Source organism: Peromyscus leucopus, chromosome 16_21, assembly GCF_004664715.2.
Source record: "Peromyscus leucopus breed LL Stock chromosome 16_21, UCI_PerLeu_2.1, whole genome shotgun sequence".
NCBI lineage: Eukaryota > Metazoa > Chordata > Mammalia > Rodentia > Cricetidae > Peromyscus > Peromyscus leucopus.
The window spans coordinates 57,097,827-57,119,301 of NC_051084.1; the positions used below are offsets into that span (position 1 = coordinate 57,097,827).

The following is a 21,475-nucleotide window of genomic DNA, read 5'->3' on the forward strand; positions in this document are numbered from 1 at the left end:
TTATAGGGAAGTTTTAGAGGCATTTTCTTGATTGACAGTTGATATGGAAGAGCAGAGCCCACTTCGAGTGGGGCCAACCCTGGGGAAAGGAGGCAATCCTGGGTTGCATTAGAAAGCAGGCTCAGCAAACCACAGGGAGTAAGCCAGTCAACAGTGTACCTCCCATGTCTCCACTTCAGTTTCTGCCTCTGGGTTACTGCCCCAAGTTCCTTCCCTTCATGAGGGACTGTGAACTGGGAAGTGTTAGTCAAATAAACCCTTCCTCTCCAAGTAGCTTTTAATCACGGTGTCTTTATTATAACAGCGTGTGTCTCTTCCTGGTGTTTCTCATCTTCCGGAGTGAGACACTGCAGGATACTTATGCAGAATTTCTGTCCATGGTGTAAGAATGTGACAGTGGGGAAGGTCACGTGTCCAGTTGTGCTCACTTGTTTTATGCTCAGGTGCCACTTAGTAGACTGATAGGTTGATAATCATAGCCACTAAAACTATATACGTATATATTTTGTAGTGACAAGTGTAGGAAACTTAACAAATTCAGCTGTTGTAAGTTGCATGTGCCACTCCATGTTGAGGCTAGATGTAGTCATTTTCATAAACCCAAATATGTCAGTTTCAAATGCTCATTTTCTTATCCACAGAAGAAACTTCTGGAACTTTTTACAGGCTACCATGAACTGTGTCCTTTGACTTCACGCTGCCTTGAGTGCATCATAGATCCCCTGAATTTCTAGTATTTTCTGCTATTACATGTTATCTTTATAACTTATCAGGAATTATGTTGTTATCTGGTGAGTTCTTCAAAAGGTGAAAGCAATTGTTTTAACCGAACATATTTGGCTATGGTGAAGAGCAGCAAATAATGCCATGCCCAAGTGTTCACACCAGCTATTCACCTAAAATCAGACACTGAGTTCAGTGTTGACAGTAGATGGCACTAGGTATTGACTTCTGATTCTCCTTGTCAAGCACCTTAGGTATGTTTGAAAGAGCAGAGATGTAAATAAGAAGTTGATGATAGCCTTTGACTGAGAGAGAGGTCTTATTGCTCAATAAATATCTAAAATAGTATTGAGTCCTCCCCAAAGCACAAGTGTTTGATTATTTTTACATAATCTACTCTACAGTTCTGGAACAAACCAGCTGAATTTTATGGGCAGAATAAAGGAAGACACACTGAGGGCCAAAGGACTAGGTTTAAATTAGATGGCACTATGGGTCCTTTACTCAAACCTGTTGCTATGGAGATAACTATTATAATAATTCATCTTAGCAGATTGCTCATCAGAGAAGACTTTGAGGAAACTCACAGAGGTTATTCCAGGGTAGGAACTTAAAAATCAATTTGGTCTAATCTTCTATTAGCCACCTTGTCTGATTTAGAAATATTTGGCAACATCCTCAAATTGAGAAGAAAATTAAAGAAACACGTATTGCTATTTTTTTTTTTTTACTTCTTTCCATCTTGAGTATTACTGTAGTAAAAGAAGTAAATTTTAGGATATATCTAACAATTATCTTAAGTCAGAACATCAAAATACATTTGGAGGTTTTAATTAATATAACTCTTTTGTTTCCATGCTCACAGAGGCACTAACCTCTCATATTAAATTTGACATTTCTCTTCCTCATTGATTCCCTGCACAACCTGGTGTGAGTGACCTCCCCTTCAGCACCCACTATTCTCTTTGTTTTCTCTTTCTAATCAAAAGTAAAGTCTTTGGGACATGCCTGCAGATCTACAACTTTGTCTTGCACCTCTCACAGATTCCCAGCATGCTTTGCCAGCAGTCATCTGCCAGGCTCTACCAGAGAAGAATTTTCTACTTGACAGGCAAATCCTTTGTGTCATTTGAACCGGTTATTGATCCGAGCAGTCACGTTCCTAATGACAGATCCTCAGTCATCTATTTCTTTCCTAGGTGGCCCTGTGCATGCCCCTTGCTAACACCTGTTAGTAATAGAGGAACACAGAAAATAAAGTGTGGAATATGGAGCCCAGCGAAAACTGGATTTTTGTTCTTGGTGTCTTGACAATTAAAATGGAACCAACATGATGTGGGGAATTGCTTCAATGTGCTAAAACATTAAAGCTAAATATGGATGATAAATGGCAGTTGATGAATTCTATGTTACTCATATCAGTCATACCTCATTATCTGTTCTAAACAGGTTTGTCTGATTAGTATGGCCTTAGCCATATGACTCACTTGGTTTAAAAATCTTGCATACATTCTCCTTACTTGCCAAATTTAGTGTATACTCTTAGAGTCCTGATATTCTGTATCCCAATGTCAGCTCCACTGGCTTTGCAACATTACTTCTTTCTTCTCAATTATAAACATATACAATATATTATATGTAATGAAGTCACACTTGTACAGACTGTTTTCTGGAGGCAATAAGTGGAACGTGTTCTTTCTACATACTACAATTTTTATTACTAGCCATCTGGACCACCTTAGTGTTGATGCTACCTTGACTTTGATAGTTAGCATGGGAGCCTCTTGGGAGTCAGTTCATTAATGAGGCTTCTCCTTTTCTCCCTCTTATGAGTGTATCTTTTTCACTGAAACCCTGTAAAGTTAGTCTGTGCTCCCATTCTTCTGTCTTCTTAATAGTCCATCTGATTGATTATGTTAGCTTCAGTTCCAACATATTCATGTGGACAGTGTCTTTTCAGCCTGACATCCCATACTCCATGTGGAGCCTCACTGAGCATAATAGGTCACTGGATTTATATTTCATACCATTAATGCCATAATGAAAGTAACAGTAATATTTTATGGTCATCTAAATAAACTAGGTGGTGGCTATGATATTAATATGTACTTTATAATTTTTAACTCTTTCAGAATTCTGTTATCTCCAAGACTCATTCATTGAATGGCATTTTCCCCAAATCTATAATTTTATTTTTAAGTTATAATTTGTAGAATTATCTATCTTCTTTTATAAATAGATACTTGATAGATACGAGATAGGAAAATACATAAATTTCCTTGCTCAGCTATTCTGTTTCTCCAAATCTCAACCCCACTTGTTCTTTCTGGCCAGAGAACTTCAAGGCAGCTCACAGTAACCTGTAAAGCTGATTGGTCAAATGGGTTCAAATAATGTCCTTGAAGAACTGAGTCCATGAGTCCATCCACAAAGGATATGTGGCCAGTGGTCTAAATCTCAAATAGTCTTGTCCATTTACTCCAGTGTACCACCAAGGAGTAGTTTTGTACATGTACGTTTGGGAACATAGTTAAAACTAGCTGTTCTTAAAAACATATAATGTGACAAGCAAACCCAATGTTCTTGGAAAATTGTGTGTGTGCTCTCTTAGAACTTACCGAATAGCTTAGAGCTACGCTTCAACATTAATGTTAACTTCTCTCTAATTAAATTTGCTAAGAAATTAAAGCTAAAGACAATTTCTCTGCTAGACTGAAATACATAATTTGCTTGCAACATGTAATAAAATACTGTCCAAACACTATCCCATACTGGTAAGATACTGCACCGAATCCAAATAGGCAACCTATAATCACAAGACAATGAAGAGCTGAGGTATTTTTTTACTTCAAGACTCAAAAGTTTTTTAAGAAAAAGATAAATAAGTAATTCATCAACAGAACAATAAAATGCTTCTGTCCTTGGAGACAAAGGAAATATCCCTGAGCATGGCCTGGCTAGTTGACTGACCATAGGTCACTACTTCCTCCTTGAGTAGCTTCAGGTTAGGTACTTTTTTCTACTTTGATTCCTTGTTTAAAATGAAGTTCTATTCAAAATTAGCAAGATATTTGATGCATTTAAATACTTAATATACCTAGAAGAGTCATGTTGCTGGAGGGCTTCTCTCCAGGTTCCACCAAACCCCGCAGTCCCACAATCCACGTATAAAATAATCACTCAGACGCTTATATTACTTATAAATTGTATGGCCGTGGTAGGCTTCTTGCTAACTGATCTTATATCTTAAATTAACCCATTTTTATAAATCTATACCTTGCCACGTGGCTGGTGGCTTACCGGTGTCTTTACATGCTGCTTATCCTGGCGGTGGCTGCAGTGTCTCCCCCTTCTTCCTGTTTCCCCAATTCTCCTCTCTCCTTGTCCTGCCTATACTTCCTGCCTGGTCACTGGCCATCAGTGTTTTATTTATATAGAGTGATATCCACAGCACTTCCCCTTTTCTTTTTTTTAAAAAGGAAGGTTTTAACTTTAACATGGTAAAATTATATATAACAAAACAATTATCGAGCATGAATTACAGTTACAATATTAAAGAAGATGTCCTATCTATCTTATATTTGTGAGTTTAAGGTTTTATATCTAACTTATCTTTTATCATAACTGAGGAAATTACAACTATCTAGTCTTTAACCACATCAAAGACCTGAGAAGGAACATAATGGTGCCTGAGAAATGGTAGATGGATGCAAGCAACTTTGGGAATCTTACAAGAGTAGACCAAGACAGCTGGCAGCCTGGACAGTCACCTAATGTTTCTCAGCATTGTTGGTGCATTTAAATTGGCTACAGGCCTAGAGTATCTGACAGACCACTTTCAGAAGCAGGAATTCTGAAAGACCATCTTACCCTGTCTTGGCAGAGTACAGTGGTCGCTTTCCTTGTGTCCTGCTTGTCCAGAAAGGACAGCATTGCATTCGTACTGTCAGCCGTCAAGGCAAGGGCAGTTCTTTGACCAGTAGGCCATTTTGTACCAAGAAGACAAACTTCCAAATGGAAATGTCTTAGAAGCCCAACATTCTTTCCGGATCAAATTGGTGCAGCCAGGAGCAATTGTGTCTCATGTCAAGAGAATTCTAAGTTATTTAAATGCCATATTCTCTAGGTCTATGAAGTGTTTGAAGATTACCTATCTATCTGAAATATATCTATGTATACCTAGAAGATTTAAGTAACATGGCTACAAATATGATTATCATAAATGACTAATTATTAATCTATTTTTAATTATCCATTATAATTTTAAATGAGTTACATAAACATAATACCTCAAACAAGAATAGAAACATATATATACACAGTATAACAAAATTAACTTCAAGTTTGCATCAATAAACTAAAATTTATACCAATGTAAAACATTTTAAACATAAACTAAAATCTATACCAATGTAAAACATTTTAAACAAGTTGTTCTTTAAAAGTAGGTTCATTAATCTACCCTTTTATCTTATTATCTCTATATCCTCCATATATCTATATCATATCCCCTTTTCTTTTTTAGAAAGAGATCATATTTATAATCAGTCTGTTTTAAATAAAAATATTGGTTTTTTTCTACCCCACACCAGAGGGCTCTTCTGATTTGGGACACAAGAATCTTTTAACCATTTTTTTTTTTAAGCAATATGTCTGGGTTTAGAGGGGGAGTGAGCCAGTTCCACCTCTAAAGCCAGCTTGGTATATTTGGGAATTTGGGCATAGCATCTCTTACTACTTCCTGCTGGAGGGGGGCGCTGTATCTTATGGGGACGCAAAGAAAATTTTAGGCCTATGGGGTAGTCCTTGAGGCTGTATTGTGGGAGCCAGTTGCCTTGAAACCATTCTGGATGTTGGATCATCTGGGCCATGGTGTCATCGGAGATCTTTCAGGGGGTCTTGGCTGGTCAAACCTGATGTATCTTAATCTGGAACAAATCCATAGCCTCTGGCTTTCAGTGGAAAGAAAAGCAGAACCTCTTTTCCAAAGTAACATATCTTTATATCCAAATTTTGAAGTCAAGGTACCTTTAAAATTTACATTTTGGCATAACTGAACAGATTTTACAATCAAATGTTTTTTGTTTAGTTACGAATATCAAAGACAGCATAATCCAGATTTTGTGTGTGATAGCCATCTTTACATGTCTTATTACCTTTACTGTTTTTTTTAAAAACAATTTATTTTTAGATTATATTTATTTATATAATGACATATTTTTTTTCCTTTAAGCCTACGTACATTTTTACATGTATTATAAACTATTTTATCTGAATCAGTCTTATTGACTGTAGCCTTTTAAGCCTGAAACGGCGCTGTGGCTGCTGGCTCCGTCCCCTTCAGCTTTTTAACATGGCGGTGGTATGTTTTTTTCAGCTGCCCAGGCCTTTGGAATTTGCCCCAAGTTAAGCGCCAGATATTGGTGAAATTATTTTGGCCACTCCACGTAGTTAAAAGGATATTTATTTAATGGCGTAACTCACAAATTAAGTAATAGGTAGGTCGCAGGGTCTGGGGAAGGTATATTGCAGTCCAGTGGTGTTCTCTGGAGCTCTGTTCGTTCAACCTCCACCGTTCAGCGTCCTGGCACAGAGAGCACACAGAGAGAGCGCACAGAGAGAGCGCTGGCCCATCCAGCTCTCAGGTCTCCAGGTGCCTCCCCTGGGCCTGCCTTGTAGGTGTGACAGTTGCCAGAGTCTCAATGGGGGTTGGAACTTCCAGATCCAAGCTGGAATGGCTACCCACTACAGAGTCATTCATGGAGATACAGGCATACAAATTAAGATAAAGAGGACGTTCTACAAGAAGACGGTAATTACATCTGGGATGGTGGTGTGTGCCTGTAATCGCACTGTTTTGGGAGGCAGAGACAGGACTGTACATTCCAAGTCCAACTGGGCTACATACTACGGCCCTGTTTGAAATGTACAAACAAAATACCACATGAAACTTCATAAACTCCTTTTCTTCAGACCTTAGTAGCAAGCGGGATGAATCCTTCACAGGAGTATGTCACATGTCTGAAATCAGAATTGGAAGCCCTGCAAGCTCAGAGACCAGCCTCTTCCCCCTTTTCCATTTCAGCACAAGGAATTCACAGAATAACAGTGATTCATGATTTGCCAGCAAGTACAGCTTGAAACGTGGGGGTCATGAGTAGTGTGTGTTTTTCCCCCGTCTTCCCCATACCAGCTCTGCAGTTTAGTGTCAATTTCCCTTTAATGTTCAAATTCAAGCATATGAGGGGGAAACTAATTCCCCACATCAAATTGATTTCAGCCCTGTATAATTTCTGCTATTTTTAAGAGACGGTAAATCAGTTTGAATAGACAGATTACCAGCTAATCACTAGGTAATTGCCACCTTGTTTTAAGCAAGCATGCTAACTACATACTTGTGACTTCAAGTACAGTTGTATCTTCCGAATGAACTTTTATCTTCGCAGTCAGGGTGCCAAGCAGCAGATCTTGCAGCTGATGAGCAGTTGGTATGGCAGTGTGTTAAGACATAAAAGTACAAGATGCCTTCATACTCTTGGGAAAAAAAATTCAAAACCCTGTATATTTTTATTCCTAGGCCATTGTGGTATTTTCTAATTTACAAGGTAAACAGAGGTAACATGCTTCAGAAAAAAAAATAATAATAACATGAGCCATCAGCTCAACATTCCTTCTTGGGCATGGTTTCTATGTACCAATTAAAATTTTAAATTATTATTCAAGATTATAATTTAGTTAGATCATTTCCCTTCCTCTTCCTCTCCCTCTAAGCCCTCCCATTTGTGCCTCCTTACTTTGATTCAAATCCATGGCTTCTTATTTCATGAATTACACACACACACACACACACACACACACACACACACACACCCTTTTCAGTATGTATAATGTTACTTGTGTGTGCATGTTTGCTGGGCTGACCATTTGGTATTAGATAACCAATAGTGAACTCATTCCTGGGGAAGACTATTTCTCCCACTCTCCCTATCCCTTCGTTGCGTTGCCTATAGTTCTTTATATGGGAATGAGGCTGCTTGGGGCTCCCCTGCTTTCCCCATCCACATTACCATGTCTATCAGTGTTGTCCTTGTTCAGCTCTTGTTTAGGCAACCATATTCCCTAGGCTTCATGGGCATAGTATCTGGCATTTCTAGAAAACACAACTTTACAATTTTGAGGTGGAGGCTTAGATTCAGGAGTTGTATTGTAGATGTGTCCTTTGGGACTGGGTTCGATAATTCTGCGTTTTGATTGCTTGTGGCTTTCTGGAATAGTCTCTATCTGTTGCAGCTCATTTTTGATAACACTTACACATGTTCAGGTATCTCAAGTACAAATTGTAGTCGTTATCCCCTCCCCAGAGCTTTTTCTGTCCTTATACTGGAGCTTAGGATGTAGCACAGTGGACAGTCTCCTTTGAAATCTGTCTTCATCCTTTATTTTTGAAGCCTTTTCGCCTTTTCCATGCAGTCAGCCACGGAACTGAGCAGCTTCCCTCCTAAGTGGATTTGGAACCCTTCCACTTCCTATTACCACCCCCGGGATTCTTGTCCTCCACCTCACTTGCATCATGGAGATTACTCCAGGTCTCTCAGACTTGCTTTCCTTCACCCTGTTCTCCAAACTTCAAGTATAGCATTTAAAATATTATAAATTCCCCATGTGTAAAATAAATCCATCAGGACAGTTATATGAATCATTATTTCATGATGATCTCATCCTTTCTGTGTTGTCCTGCTGCATTCTGTGACCTCTACTCATACCTACCTTTTGTGACACAGCCCAGTCACCTGAGGAGGGAGTTTCAACTGAGGGATTGCCCAGATCAGATTGGCTTGTGGGCACGGCTGCAGGAGATTTCTTCGATTGTAAATTGATAGAGGATGGGCCAGCCCACTGTGGACAGGATCATTGCTGCATGGATGGTCTTGGGCACTGTAAGAAAACTACCTAAGGGCTGGGCGATAGTGGCACATGCCTTTAATCCCAGCACTCAGCAAAGCCAGGAGGATCTCTTTGAGTTCAAGGCCAGCCTGGTCTACATAGCAAGATCCAGGACAGGAACCAAAAGTACACAGAAAAACCCTATCTTGAAAAACCAAAAAAAAAAAAAAAAAAAAAAAAAAAAAGCAGCATTACTCTATGGTTTCTGCCTTGGAATTCCAGCTTGAATTTCTACCCTGTCTTCTCTCAGTATGGACATAGTAATGGACTATGACCTGGAAGCATAAGCCAAATAAATTCTTTCCTCCTCTAAGCTGCTATCTGTCAAGGTATTTTATCACGACTATAGAAAGGAACCCAGAATGCTCTTGCATCCTATTCCCAGGTCTTCCAGTAAGTAGTTGTTTAATAAATGAATTCCAGAAGTGCAACTAAGGTGGAAAAATAAATCAATATTACAGTGTCTAGGGCGCTTTAGATTTTGATATGAGCACAGATAGATATCTTTCTTAATGCCATTAAAATATAATCATCAAAGAATACCAAGTTGTCTTTGATGAGTAATTAGTTTTGACATTATTATCCAACCTGGAAATGCTGGACTCTGCCCTCTACCTTTTTTTTTTTTTCAGTTGTCTACTGAGTTTCTGTCTCCAATAAATACTATTAATCCCAAACTTCAATAATTCACAGTGCAGCAAAACAACATCAGTGAAAGCAGGGCTGTCTCTGATGCTTTGGCTGGCTCTTGGGAACCTATTCCTCATGCTGGATTGCCCTGCCCAGCCTGAATACAGGGGAAGGTATATGGCAGCTTGTGTGCCATGCTTTGCTTGTGGGAAGCCTGCTCCTTTCTGAAAGAATATGGAGGAGAGGTGGATTGAGGCAGGGGTGGGGGGGGTGGGGGGTGGGGGGGGTGGGGGGTGGAGGGAAGTTGGGAGGTGGGAGATGGAGGAGAGGAGGGAGAGGAGGCTGCTGTTGGGATGTAAGATAAAAACAAAACAAAACAGAACAGAACATCAGTTGATCTCCCTTGCCTTTAGAAAATTGCTATTGTTTTATTTGTTTGCTTTATCTGGGTATAGATTAATCACTAGGCAAGTCAGTAATTGAGTATTGTGGTTGCACCACAAAATAGTATGCAAGTGACTTCATCCTTTCCCTTTTTAGGATGTGTGTGCATGTCACAACAGGATATCCCACCCAGGAGTCCACAGGCTCTTGGTCAGCTGAATACCTGAACTCCATACCTGCCACCTAGAAACCTTTAGACTAAAATGAAATCTAATAGAGTAGCTAGCCTCTCTTTCTGCTCCTAAGTTGAATGAATATGGTCATACAATTTTCCACATGTAAACACATCCACATGCACACGCACACACACACCATCTACATTTTAATGAGTCACCATCAATATCTGTAATCTTAGAAACCATTGAAAAATAGATCTAGCCAGAACAGACATGAGTGAACTGGGAGAAAAATATTTTGCATAGCAAGGTGATAGACAAGTGCTTTGGAAGATGAGAAAGCAAAGGTAGAGGCGGTATTTAAGGGGCGGTCATTTAGATGGTGAGATGTGAGTTAGGATTAAAGGTGATGATCTGAGCCTCTCAGGTGTCCGAGGACAATGAGGAGGGACAGCCGAGACAGGAGTAGCAGTGGATGAGCTGTGATGTGAGAGCCTGACTGGAGGATTACACAGCCAGGAGGCCAGTGTAGTGGTGGAAGATGTTGAGAATGGAGAGTGTAGACGCTAGTCCTTGACCCAAGCATTCTACCACAGCTTACTTTAAATATTATACTTCCTTGAAAATAAGATGTTCTGTTTTTCCCTAAGCAGTATGTATTTTCAAAATATTAAGTAGTGACACCTATTTCTCACCCGATCGTTGCTGCAGTTACCCACCTTGATTTTGAACATCAGTTCTGATGCAGACCCACAAGCAAAGCAATTGTCCCTCTTAGCCCACCATTGCCATCTAGTGGTTGATGTATGCAATGACCACACATTCTGACCACAGAGGGAAGGGCACAAAAGGGATGTGCCTTTCCAATAATACACTAAATGAAAAGGCTTTCTGAGACCACTACAAGGACATGAAGTCTCTCAGTGTGCAAAATTACTCTTCCATTGGTTTATATAGAGTCATAATCAGAAAATCCTGGAAGAAAATTTGAGATAGAAAGCACTAAAAACAAAAGAGATGTATGATGTGGAAAGTGAAAGTTAAAAAAAAAAAAAAGTGCCGGGCGGTGGTGGCACACGCCTTTAATCCCAGCACTCGGGAGGCAGAGCCAGGCGGATCTCTGTGAGTTCAAGGCCAGCCTGGGCTACCAAGTGAGCTCCAGGAAAGGCACAAAGCTACAGAGAGAAACCCTGTCTCGAGAAAAAACAAACAAACAAACAAACAAACAAAAAAAAGTGTAATGGAACGAACTTGGATGTGCAGATGGAACAAAACATATTGAAGTCTAATAGTCATGTTAGATAAACGATAGTCAGAACCCTTAAAATAGATTTTATATAGTATTTTTATGGCATTAATTTATGTAATATACTCAAATTGTGTAGACTTTAACTCTTATTCTAATTTTCCATTTAAAAGTATTCTATAATTTTGGGGGATTGTATTTACATTAATAAAATAGTTATCTATTATCAACAGTGTCCAAAAATGATTGCTATTTAAATCTCTACTAACATTAAATGAAATTTAAAATCTAGTCCTCAGACCTACCAGCCATATTTCTGGAACTCCATAGTCAAATCTGGTTAGCGACCACTGCACCAGACAGTGAAAATAAGGGGCAATTCTGTCATCACAGAAATTTCTAGGTGGATGTTTTTGCTCAATAAAAATGATTTAACAGATATATTTTGGGTACCTCCTGCACACAAAGCACCTGTGGAGTTCATTATAGCCGACAAAAGAAATAAATGAAGTGATTTTAGCATCCTAAAATATATCATCTTGGAAGTGGTACATGCACAGCTAAATGCTTTCAGTCCACTGTGAGAAATGCTAAATTTATGCACTCAGTGAGGCACTGAGAGATGCTTTGTGGAGAAAGGGACATTTAAGCACAAAGGAAACGTGTTATATTGTAAGTGCTACACTTGAAGTTTTTAGAACAGATTAAAGGAAAGTCAGACTAAAGCCAAGAGGCCTGGGACAATCGCCATGATGCCAAGGAGGCGGAGAGAAAGAAGCATCGGAAGTGACTATGGGAGGCAGATGGACTCCAAGTATACTGAGAAGGCAGAGCAGCTCAGTTCAGCAGCTGACGGGATGAAAGAGAGGAGGAAGCTTAAGAAAGAGACTATGGAAGTCAGGTTGCAATGAAGGATGCCCAGTGTGCTACACCCCAAATCCAGCACCTGAGGGAGAGTCCTGAGGGACAGATGATGCCATCAGTTTGCCTTGGAGGTACATGAGCACATCGAGTTGTTATCACAAGCCAGGGCGGTATATTTAAACCAAGCTCAGGTAAGAAACCTGAGGTAGAGAAAAGAAATTCTTGTTACTTTTTTCCCCTTTTGTATGTTACCTATATTAACCCTGGATTCAAAATGGCCTATGTACGTACATCTATAAAAAAAAAAAAAAAAAAAAAAAAAAAAAAAAAAAAGAAAGAAAAGAAAAAAAGAAAAGAAAAGAAAAGAAAAAGAAAAGGGAACTTTACATTTACAAGAAAGAAGAAAGATTGTTTTAAGTAAGATATATAGAAGATAGAAAAGTATGAGTGTGGGATATTTGGGTGTGAACATTAATTCTGTGAGGCTGGTGTATTGGAAATTAAATTAGAGTCATTACAGATTAGAGTTGCACTGAGCACCCTTTCATCATAGCGAGCACACTTACCTTTGTCCTACCGAGCTGCAGAGCCATGGGAGAAAGAGTTTTAAGTAGTGAGTTAGCATCTCTATCCATAGTTCTTCTGCTCAGATAGCAGGAATACTTGAACTCTGGGTCCTCTTCATTCCTCTAATTATTTAGTTACCTCCTGGGTTGACTTTGCCGCTTCAATTGTTTTCCTCTTCAGTCCAACCATCATTTCCTAACGCCATCATGGTGCGGTTTCTTTCGCTTCCCCAAAGGTCTTTGCCATCTAGTCTATGTGAAAGCAAATTAGTCTGAAGGTTGAAAACTGAAGCATACCATCCTTTGCCTGGATATTTGCAGCCCCAGAACCTACAGTGTCCCTCTGTCCCCTCACACCATTGTTCCACCCTGTCTATCCTGTTGTCCTTCATGTCCCACTGTCACTTACTGCATTTGTATGCATGGCTCCCTCTGCCTGGAGCACTCAATGGACCTCACACTGACCATCTCAGTCAAATGTCACTTCTTCCAAAAGTCCCGCCCCCTTTTAGAGTGAAGTGGAATTTTCATTTAATGTGTGAAATGGTTTCCCTAATTGTAGTTAATTTTTCCTCAGCTTCCTCCCTTTGACTAAAAGAACCAGGAAGCAGTCTGCTATCCTTCTGCACTACTGGTTTTCTTTAGCTCAGGCTAGCAAAGTGCAGGGGTAAGCCAGTGAGCTTTGGTCCCCAATTCAGCAGAATAAGTACTTGGGTAAGTGGCCAGGGTAGAAAGAAAGATTAAGGGAACGGGGGATGAACAGATGTTTAACCTGATGTTTTGAGTTATGGGGAAAAGTAGGACAAGTCTCCCAGATTACATCTGGACATGAGTGGCTATGACTACTTGGCTGATTGTGGCTGCTGGAATTGATATCCCCACTGTTAAATGAGCTACTTGGGGAAGGAAAGGTGCAGAGAAGCTGCTCCACCCTTACTTAAGTTTGACCTTTTCCGGGTGAGTTATTTTGTTTCTTTGTATATATGATACACATATATGATACACTCCAACCTATGGATCTCTACCATTCCCATGACAGATTCAAGGATAAAACCCGTTTTTTGAGTACCAGAAAGGGACACTGACTCAGTATAACATATGTGCCCTGTGTTACAACTGGTACTTTTAAGGAGTTAGGAAGACATTGTTTTTACTATTGATAGGGGTAAGGACAGGGTACCCTGGCTAGATGACTCTTTTTTCATTTAGTGACCCCCGTGGACTTTTATTTTCTCATCTAGAGTTAACATATAATAAAGGGGATGTTTGGATTCTGAAGAAAAAAATCAAGTTTATTTGCCTCTTTGTTTTCCTACATGGTATATTAGAGTAGTGTGCAACTCTAATTCATAGTTGGGGAAATTAAATGGATTCAGGGATAAGATTCTAAATGAGGGCTAAAAGGTGAAAATTGCTATTAATTTTGGAATTATCTAAAGAGAGCATTGCACATAGCATTGATGACCATGCAGAGAACATTCAGAATATGGACACAGGAAAATGGCACACATATTAGGTGGATGCCAGAGAGAAGAGAGCTAAGATCCTGAAGAAAGGAATTCCCAGTAGATAAGTCCCAGTCTAAAGTGCTGCAGGGGAAGGCCACTGAGTTCAGGCTGAGTTAAACATTTTAGCAAAACCTTGGGGAGATGAAGAAGATGCCATTAGAGAGCAGGCTAATGAAAGAAATATCAGCTACCAAATCTTTCGTTATGCAAAGACCTCATAGAATGAAAACAATAACTTGTGCTTTAGTGAGAATCTAGAAAAAATGCACAAACACTAATTCAGAGGCAGAAGGATGTCATGAATGACGATGTTTAGAAAGCCCAAAGAAACTTCGGAGGAGTTAGGACTCTAGGACCCAAACTTTACTGATAACTCCACCTTGTCTATCACCACAAGGAACCCTCTTCGTGGTAGCCTCAGGGCCTCATCTGTAATGGAGATAGAAGAGAGGTAACCTGTGTGTGATGACATGTGCAATTCTGAAATATTAATCTTTGAAGAAAAAATATAACTTAAAGACCTAATGTGTGCAATCTCATTTTTCATCAACTAAATATTGAAATGTAAAGTGGGTTCCAAAATTCTGAAGTAGAACGTACAGTGTTGAATCTCATTATTTCATGATTCATTATACAGACTCAGCAGGTTATACATTTGTATACACACACACACATATACATGTAACAACAATTAATGGAAAAAGAGACCATGAATTTGAAAAAAAACAAAACAAAACAAGGAGAAGTATGCAGATGGGAAGGTTGGATGGAGAAAAGGGAAGGGGAAAGGGGTGTAATTATATAATAATCTCTAAAAGAAATGATTAAAATAATAATTCAGTATATAATATTTAAAATTTTCCTTTCTGTCTCTTTACTCTGTAAGTAAATTGAGATTATAAAAGCAGTATGGCATAAAGATCAAATCAATATGCTTTCATAAAGTAAACCATGACTACAATGGTTATTCCTGAATGATGAAATAAAATGTATCTTGGGCTCAGTGGTAGAGCAGCTGCCTAGTATTGCTGGACTGGTATGCGTGTGTGTGTGTGTGTGTGTGTGTGTGTGTGTGTGTGTGTGTGTGTGTGTGTGTCTGTGTGTATGCATATTTCTCAGTGCTTCAGTGCTATTAATAATTGCAAAACAGAACTGGTTTACTGGAAAATTAACATCTATAGGGTCAATAAATTTTTTGTTAACATATTTTAGTGTGTCCATTTATTTGAAAACTCCATTGTCGCCTCAAAGCCTGTACACTAAGAAGCTTTCCAAAAACCCACAAGGGTTTGGAGACTATTAAATGAGACCTGATGGTTTCTTTATAAGCACATATCTAACATGTCAGTTAACTCCATTATTTACAGAAAGGAAATAATTCTGCATCTGGATGCGTTTGACGAACGCCTATTGCCAGCATTTGAGAACATAAACTCTGCTGACATTCACATATCTGTATTTAAATTCCAGCACCTTATGAAATATGCCCAGAGGATTATCTTATATCAATGGTGTGGAAAAGGACTCCTGCGGGCGACCTGGCATTCAACCAATGTCCACTGAATGCCACAGGTACAGTAAGATGACCCACCCAACCCTATAATGTTTGTATCCCAGAACTGCATGCTATAGGTTTGCTTAGTAAGTCACTTAGAAAGACCTTGCTCTATAAAAAAAAAAAAAAGGTCTGTCCAATAAGCAGTTGATGGAACCATTTTAGTAAAATGCTTTGTAAATGGAGTTGAAGAAGAGACTTCAAAAATGTTGCTGATGCATTGCTTCCTCAGTATGACTCATGAATTATAAAACTATTCAAAACAGCGATTTCATGATGCGCATGTTTCCTAAAGCAAAAAGAAAACGTCGAAGCCCAGTTTGTAGGCTGCCTCCCAGTGCTCTGCTTCCCAGCATCCTGCTCTAAAGCTTTTCTCTCTGTTCTCTGTGACATGCAGGCACCACTAGCAGACGCTGCTCTCTCAGTCTTCAAGGAGTGGCCTTCTGGGAACAGCCGAGCTTTGCAAGATGCATATCCAATGAGTACAGACACTTGCAGCATTCAGTAGGTGCAAAGTCAGCTTTACTACTTGCTCTGTTTATTCTTTCCTAATGATCACTATGTGAGAATGTAACCTTCTGTTGTACAATCAAATCAGTAACACTCTGAAGAAATGCCCCAAGGAAAAAGGGATGTGTTAGGGAGCTGATTTCTGTGACTCGGAGGTAAATTGTTTTGTTCCTTGAGCCTGTGTTTTTAACAGATCCTGACAATTTAAATGAAAATATTCCTTATCTGCCGGAACAAAGATCTGAGCAAAATCTTCCTCAGTTTCACATGTAAGAATTCAACTATGTATCATGATCAATTCAAGGCTTCATTAGATACTACATGATAATTTCAAAACACTGTACATTTTTTAATCAAATGACATTTACTATTCAGTAGTTGGAGAATGACAAAGCTGTGTGACTTAGGTATCAAATTTCTCATGCAGTTAAAATATAAGGAAAATGATAGTTCATTGCACTACAGAAACTTAATTACTCACAAAAGATTATATGGCCAAATTTTCCAAAATATGTCTTTTTTCCCTGATACCATTGAATTATTCACAGAATGTAATATTCAAAATAGCAGTCACATTCCTGTACTTTAAATTCCAGAATCTTATGAAATATGCCCAGAGGATTATCGGATGCCGATGGTGCAGAATATTTTGAGCACAATTCAATTTTGCTTGGTTTTGTTGAAGTGCAAGTCATTGTCGTTATTCAGAGGCTGCTGCCATTTTGTCCTGGCAGACATGAAGTCCTCTATACACAGGCAAGGTGAACACTCTAGAAAACAGAAAGGAAAAAAAAAAGCAGGAGCCAAACACAGTGACATTAAGATCCTCCATGCTTTACTGGGCTTCTGTTGGCTTTTCATGTTCTCACTGTCAGTCAAAACTACACATTGTGTAAATATTCTTGCTTGTGCATGAAAAGAACAGCTTATGCAATAACTGTACCAACCAAGTAGAATTAGTACTTATTTAATTACCAGAAAAAAAAAACCCTCATTTTAGAAAGTCTAAAACCAAATGCTATGTAATGCATTCATATATCAAATTGGTAATTATCAGTAATGTAACTGATAATCATTTAAGTACATAGAGTCTTATTTCTTTCACTGTGCATACAAATGTGTGTTTATATGTTATACACCAGTGAATTATTGGCTATATGGAGCCTTATTTTATCACAAAGATACATTCATATGCTACATAAATGTTATCAGAAAAATACACAATTTTTTTTTTACTTTCTACATAGCCAGATAAATGTCAATTCTGTTGCTGATTTGTTATGTAGAGGTATTAGATAACATTTGGTTTTGAAATTTTAAAATGTAAATTTTGTATGTGTATATATATACATATATGTGTATGTTTATATATGCTTTTATACATAATGGCAACATATTATATATATACCTTAATTTTGTGACACAAAATTTAAGAATATAATATGTAAACTATCTGTTATATAACATTTGTCACTGATTCAGATCATTATATTTCAGAATTATAAGCAACATAATTTTATGTGATTGATTTTTTTCTAGTGTTAGATAGCCTACTTTAATCCCATTGGATTTTTGTTTCTGTGTGCATCTTTACTTTTACTTTGCTTTGTTTTGTTTGATAGTATTGAGGATTGTTCTTAGGGCTTCATATAATTTAGGCAAATGTTTACCAAAGCCCTTTATCATCAGCTTTCTTCCCTTTTTAATTTAAATATGTCTATATACAATTCTTCTTGTGGCCATGAATAGAACGGTGTCAGGAATTAAATAAATGATAAGCCAATCCTTACAAACTAGGTAAAAGTGAATATCACTTTTTCATAGAAAATTTTTGCTTTCTCTATTTAATTTTTGCATAGAATAATGAAGGAGTTTGCATTATTTGAGTGCAGGTCATCTAATAATGGAGGCAGATACACTCTATGAAACAGAAGAAATGAAATTTCAAATTGTGAATCCTGTAAGAATTAAACATTTAAAAAGTTAATAAGCAACTGATGTGCTTATGCCCTTGATAAGAGAGAACATCAGCCGTGAGTGCTCCCTTCTTAGTTGTTACAGGAAAGGAAGATCTTCAAGAAGCAGTCTACTTATGTGAGGTGAAGAGTGAAAGTTACATCCTGGGCACAATTGTTTCGAGACCCATTCTCTCTTCTTAAAGCCACATAGCCTTCTGATTTTTTGATTAGAAATCGTCTGACCTAGACTACAGTGCTGTGTGCAACATGTCCTCAAGATAGTCATATGATCACATTCAAGTCTTGGTTTGCTCTTTACAGAATGGAAGTAGCATCATTTTAGTATTTTTGAGTGTGTGGGAGGGAGTAATAGATGAAATATTTTATGCTTTATATTTCCTGTTTGCAAATTATTATTAAGTCAGGCAAGTATGTTGAATTAATATCTTCGTTGAATGAAATTTCATACTGAGTTTTAAAATCACTCCTCAAAATAAAATTTAAGAAACCCACACATTGCTAATTAGCAGCTATGGATAGATAAGTAGATAAGGAAAAAAAACTGAGAAAAGATGGAAGATAGATGTCGCAAGTATTTGACACATAAATTATGATTACATATGAGAATACATATTGGTAGGAATGCATAAACATACGATCTATGCATTTGAAAATACACAGACCTAAGATGCCTATGTATACAATCTCATTGCTTATGTATCATGACTTTCACATTTACATGTTCCAGTCATATAAATTGATCTGCGTTTGAAATGACAGTTGTCTTATAGTCATCCTCATTTTCCAATCTACGAAGTCTGTCAGAAATAGAACACAAGTTCTCTGAAGACTTACTCTTGTTGTCCCCCAAAGTCCTACTTTAAGAACCAGCACTCAATAATGCTTACGATATAGAGCAATTGAGACTCTCACAAATCATAGTTACTTTAAAGATGGTATCTTTTCCTCTGGAGGAGTTTATCACTTCAACATTTAATCTTCAATGGATTTTATTGTCTTACATTTGTAGGTATAAATAAAGCTAATTAAATTGCAATCAATTATTTATAGTCTACTGCAAGAGTTTATTCAAAATAGATAGGCTGATAATTTCTAACCTTTTAATGTGTAAATTACAGTATATGTTGCAAACAAAACACACATAGACACAGTGCATGCATATAACAGTTTCATAAAAAAGCAGGCAAAGACTAACTTTGAAATGAAATTTTATCATCTATAAACAATAGCTGAGTATGTCTTATGAACTCTCAGTTATAAACTAGTTAGAAAAAATTGGATCATTAATCAGTTTAAAATATAAAATTGGTGTTCAGTCATGCTGAAAAATTGGTTTGAGTTATTTAAGGGTAAATACTATGTTATTTTAGTTTGCCTTTCCCTAATGTGGAAGACAATGCTGAGTGTAGATAGTATAGATAGTCCAAAAATGCTTATTTTCTTATTTACAGTAATCTATTGACAGCTGAAGAGTTCAGGTTCATACATTTCATTTGTAGTTTTTAATCATTTGAAAGGAATATATCTTACCACACAGATGCAGTTTTTCCAGTCCAATAATTTGTAGAAATATGGAGCAATTGCTGTCCTTACATTATGGACTCCTTTGGTCAATACAGAACAACTCCTACCAACAAATACCTGTGATGTTTACTTGGACACCTTGTGAGATAAAAAGTTAAACCCAGTCATCAAAATGCTATTGTTTTCTTAAACTTCATAAACAAACATACACACACCCCTGTTTCGTTTTCGATCTTTTTCTTACATACACAGACACGCACACGCACACGCACACGCACATACATACCCCTGAAGAAACAGGCTTTGTAGGTATATCAGAATATATGTCGCAGCAAAAGAACATCTCTTAAAGCAAAGGAAATGGGAACAAGCTTACGAAGGATTTTTTTTCCAAATTCATTAGGCAGGTATATCACTCTCCTTTCCCTGGAGAAGAGTGAATGATGGTGTGAAGGAGGGCTGAAAGAGGCTAACAATATTATCCTAGTGAAAGAGCCTCTATAAAGAAAGAAGAGTTATAGGTATACATTTTCTCTCTTAGAATTCTGATCCTGAATTCTCTGGCCCTATTCCTCAGAATGTCATTAAACAAGCATACCATTGAAGGCATGCTTTATCTAGTCATTGAAAGTTTGACATTCTGGTAAGAGACGTCAAAGAGGTTGAGTCTTGATGTAAGGCTGTCGTTTCTCCTTTACTTTCACTGGTTGCACTTTTCAAAAAAAAAGCTAGAGATGAAAAGAAACAGACAAAAAGAAACCAAGAGAGGGAGGCAAGAATGTGCAGAGATAGAACATGAGCATAGGTTAGTTTATTTTGCTCTCATGTTCTCTATCTATGTATAGCTGAATTTTTCTCCATTACTACAACACACACACACACACACACACACACACACACACACACATCACAAAGTTGCCAACTACTTCATTGCCCAAATTTTCAGCACATTATTTAGAAGAGGGTTAATCTACTTTATTATTAGATCTTAATTAAGGGAAAGGAAATAATATCCCCAATAGATTATTGTGGAGCAGAATTTAGTAAGGCAAAATGTATGCAAAATTATTGTTTCTATAATGAACAAGAAGAAGCCAGGACCCTGGGCCAACTGGTACAGACCTAGCACAAGTTTTCAATTTTCAAATATTAACTGTGTACAGTAGTCTTAAGAAACAGGAGCTACCCATTCTGTTTTTATAAATGTTTTATACAAAAGCTAGAACATAGCAAGCAGCAGAGAGAGAGGAGATCAGTAGTTTTGATCATGGCTGAGCATTATAATCACATGGGAGTTTTTTTCACTGAATCAATAAGCAGTCACTCAAAAGCCATTAAGTGGGATTGATATCAGTCATAGTATCTGTTATTGTGAACTAGTATCAATACTAATTACAACATTGGTTGACTTTGATACCCATGTATTTCTAGTTTCTTTGGCCTATCTTGAAGGAATGTAGATACTCTCGTTCTAACTACTCAAGACCAAGCATTTAGTTACCTTTTCAGTAATGTTGCCAAACTAAGAATTTGCCTGAGTCATGTCCTCTAGAACTCAAATAATTATTTCAGTATTCAGCAATGTCAAAGAAAGCTAAAAAACATGACTTTTTTAAGATGGGCAGAAGCCTATTTATTTTCCAAAAATTCATACAGTGAAGTTTTGGGATTTAAGTTACAATATTTACATCTTAGAACTGTAAATAATTTATATGTCTAATTTTATAGCATTTTCAAAATCTAATAAATTTTCTATTATTTGATTTTTCACAGTTCCAATTTAATATGGAATAATTAAGCTGTCAAGATTTTTTTCCATACTGACAAAATAGTAAATGTGGTCGACTTTATATGTGTCTTACTCAG

General features: G+C 37.6%; 1 protein-coding gene across 4 annotated transcripts in view; it reads left to right on the forward strand.

Moving 5' to 3' along the window:
* The window catches only part of Adgrb3 (adhesion G protein-coupled receptor B3), a 738,549-nt gene that overhangs the window by 298,702 nt on the left and 418,372 nt on the right, over positions 1–21,475 (forward strand). For all 4 annotated transcript variants that reach the window (XM_028868115.2, XM_028868116.2, XM_028868112.1 and 1 more), the window contains 2 exons: positions 15,512–15,613; positions 15,994–16,100. In XM_028868115.2, the coding sequence (XP_028723948.1) occupies positions 15,512–15,613; positions 15,994–16,100 (209 nt within the window). The remainder of the gene's footprint in view (positions 1–15,511; positions 15,614–15,993; positions 16,101–21,475) is intronic.